General features: G+C 36.6%; 1 protein-coding gene across 1 annotated transcript; it reads right to left on the bottom strand.

Annotated features, from left to right (window-relative positions):
* Window positions 1-1,551: 1,551 nt before the first annotated feature.
* Window positions 1,552-2,820, bottom strand: LOC109239308 (glycine-rich RNA-binding protein GRP1A-like). Its single transcript, XM_019405854.1, has 2 exons — window positions 2,607-2,820; window positions 1,552-2,193 (listed from the first exon to the last, which is right to left on the bottom strand). Exons 1-2 carry the CDS (start codon window positions 2,715-2,717, stop codon window positions 1,786-1,788), a joined length of 519 nt encoding a protein of 172 aa, XP_019261399.1. The 5' UTR covers window positions 2,718-2,820; the 3' UTR covers window positions 1,552-1,785.
* Between the last annotated feature and the right edge of the window lie 497 nt (window positions 2,821-3,317).

Genomic DNA, 3,317 nt, shown 5'->3' on the forward strand with positions numbered 1-3,317 from the left:
TTGCGATACTTGTTCGCATTTGCGAGCCAGGCTTCGCAAATCAGACCTGCAACATACCAGCAATTTCCTAAGTTCAAATTTCACTCTAGAGGTTTCGCCCTTTCCGGCTCTTCTCCTCCATGCTTCAGTTGCCGAGTATGATTTGGTATAGTGGCCTATCCAAAACTCACCCGAGCCCTCGGGGCTCCAAACCAAACATGCACGCAAGTCCAAAAACATCATACAGACTTGCTCGTGCGATCAAATCATCTTGATAACATCAATAACTATGAATTTAGCATAAAAATTAAAGAAAAATCTCATGAACTCTTAAGTTTAAATCTTAACAACCGAAGGTTCGATTTACGTCATTTCAAGTCTGTTTCTTACCAAATTTTACATGCTCGACTTAAATATCATATAAGACTTGTACCGGGCTCCGGAACCAAAATACGGACCCGATACCATCTAATTCAATTACATTCAAATTTCTAAAAACTCTAATAATTTTAGTTAAACAATTTTCTTCAAAAATTCATTTCTCGGGCTTGTGACCTCGGAATTCGATTCTGGGCAAACGCCCAAGTCCCATATTTTCCTACGGATACGGGTCCGGGTCCATTTACCCAAAATGTTGACTGAAGTCAACCTAAATTCATTTTAAAAGCAAAATTTATTATTTTTCACAGATTTTCACATAATGGCTTTCCGGATACACGCCCGGACTGCGCACGTAAATCGAAGTGAGACAAAAAGGAGGCTTTAAGGCCTCGAAACACAGAATTTATTTCTAAAACAAGTGATGACCTTTTGGGTCATAACAGAAACTTATGCTACTATTCAAAATCTATCCGCTGCTTTATCCCGATTTCAACGCTAAGTCTTGTATTTTATTTAATTTATTTATTATTATGGGATCAAATCGATTCGCTTGACTATAATTCATGTTCAACAATACTGCTCTTTTAGCGCATGATACGGCTAGCAATCAAATTTAGATGAAAGAACAACTAGTGATTAGATATCTAATTATTTTGCTAAGCTCATCTTCTTCACTTCACTAATAATTGATTTTGTTCTTTTTCAATCAAGAAAAAGAGGTGAAAACGGGAGGTAGACTAGAGAAAGGAAGAATCAAACAAATAGTTAATTAGACTAATATTGATAATATTTGACTAATATTAGTAATATTTTATTAATTGACTAAGTATTAAATAGCATATTTGAACTGAAAGGTCAAGCATAGTATTTTTCACTTACTAATATCTTCAAAAGTCTTACAAAGCAAATAAATAATTTTCGCATTGGCATATCTACTATACACGAGTAAGATTTAGCAATTTTATAGGAATATTTTGTCAAAAATCAAAATGACATAAAGATATAGATATTTCAATTGTTCTTCCAATATTGTCCAAATTCCTTTGGAGCTAAAACTCATCCTTATAAGCTAATAACAATCGAGTGACTAGTCTTGATTCAAGTAGTAAATACATAGAACTCTTCAGTGAAGGAATTCCATCAAATGTCATCTAGTAATTAAAAAGCATTCTAATTTAATTATGAACATCATTAGTACTGAAGAGTCAATGGTAACCTTCATTTAACCTTTTAAGTACAGATTCACACAGTAACATAACAAGAACCAATAGCGAGAAACCAGAACAATAACACGAACCACAGTAACAAAAAAAGACTCTTACCCAATCCAGAAACATAATCACCAATTTTTTTTTTTTTTTTTAAAAAAAGCTATCTAAAGGAGGACATATATTAGGCACAATCAAACCCAGTTTCAGAATCTTATTAATTCCTCCAGCTTCCCTCGGATGCACCACCACCTCTTGAGTAGCGGGACCCACCATCACCTCCGCCATAACCACGGTCGCGGCCTCCTCCGTAACCACCACCATAGCCACCACCTCCACCGCTGTAGCCACCCTCACGTCTGCCACCTCCGTAACCACCACCATAGCCACCACCACCACCACCGCTGTAGCCACCACCACTGTAGCCACCCTCACGGCGTCTGCCACCTCCAAAACCACCACCACCGCTGCCGCTGCCGCGTGATTGAGCTTCATTAACGGTGATGTTACGACCGTCTAGATTCTGGCCGTTCATTCCTTCAATTGCGTCCCTCATAGCTTTCTCATCACTGAAGGTAACAAAGCCAAATCCCCTTGATCTTCCAGTCTCACGATCGTTAATGATCTGTAATCAAAATCCATAAAAAAAAAAATCAGATCTAAACAGATCTACATGAATTACAAACCAAAAACAAACAGATTTTGCACATGCATGCTAAAATAACAGTCCTCCGTTAAACACTAATAACAACAATTATGAAAAATCTTAATACAAGAGCAATCAAAATTCGACTCCATAAATTAAAACAGTGAAAGTTAAAAAAGGAAGAGAATCATAAAAGCTATCAATTGTTCAAATCTATGGAAGATCGGAACGTACCGTATAAGGGAATGGAATAACGTAACAGTAACAAATAGTAACATAGTACAGAGTGAATCAAGTAAACCAGAGAGTGAAAGTAACAGTAACAGTAACAGAGAGATCAATGATCAGATCGGCTCGAATCCGATCTCTGCTCTGCAGTGCAACAAACGGACCTTCGAGTCGACAACTTCGCCGTAGTGAGCAAAAGCATCTCCTAACGTTCTATCGGTGGTAGCCCATGCCAGCCCACCTACAAAGCACCTGTACTCAACCTCAGCTGCCATTGTTTTTCTTTTTTTTTTCTTTTTGAAAGAGATTATAAATGTAAACAAACAAGAGAGAGTTAATTAATTAAGAGAAGAGGAGCTGATGTGAATTCTGTGGGTAGCAAACGCTGGCTTTTATAGGCGTGAGGGGATTAAGATTTTGCTATGGCGGTTAATTTTAACCGGGTGTGCAATGCGCATGGGAAGGGGTGGTTACCGATTGCGACGGTAATGGATAACCACTGGTAGGCGGTACCTAACAATGGTTAAAATGTGGTGATTTTAAGGATCAATAGAAATTAAAGGCCGTTTGATTAATAGGAGATTTTTGGTTAGGTTTGAGGAAATTGAATCTCCACATAAATAATACTAGTACTAGTATAGATATATTATTTTATGTAGATTGGAAGGTAAAAATAAGAATGCGGATATTAGCAAAACATTATTTAAAATTCTAAAATGACAAATCTAATCTAATCCTTAAACTAGTCTTTGTAAAAACTATGTCTGAACCAAGCGACCATACACCTATAAAATATAGGGAGATATTGTTATCGAATAAAACATGTTTATACGTATATCATAATATAAATATTGTTGTGTTAATTATTCAGTTTA

The sequence above is a fragment of the Nicotiana attenuata genome, unplaced genomic scaffold (assembly GCF_001879085.1).
Source record: "Nicotiana attenuata strain UT unplaced genomic scaffold, NIATTr2, whole genome shotgun sequence".
Classification (NCBI taxonomy): Eukaryota; Viridiplantae; Streptophyta; class Magnoliopsida; order Solanales; family Solanaceae; genus Nicotiana; species Nicotiana attenuata.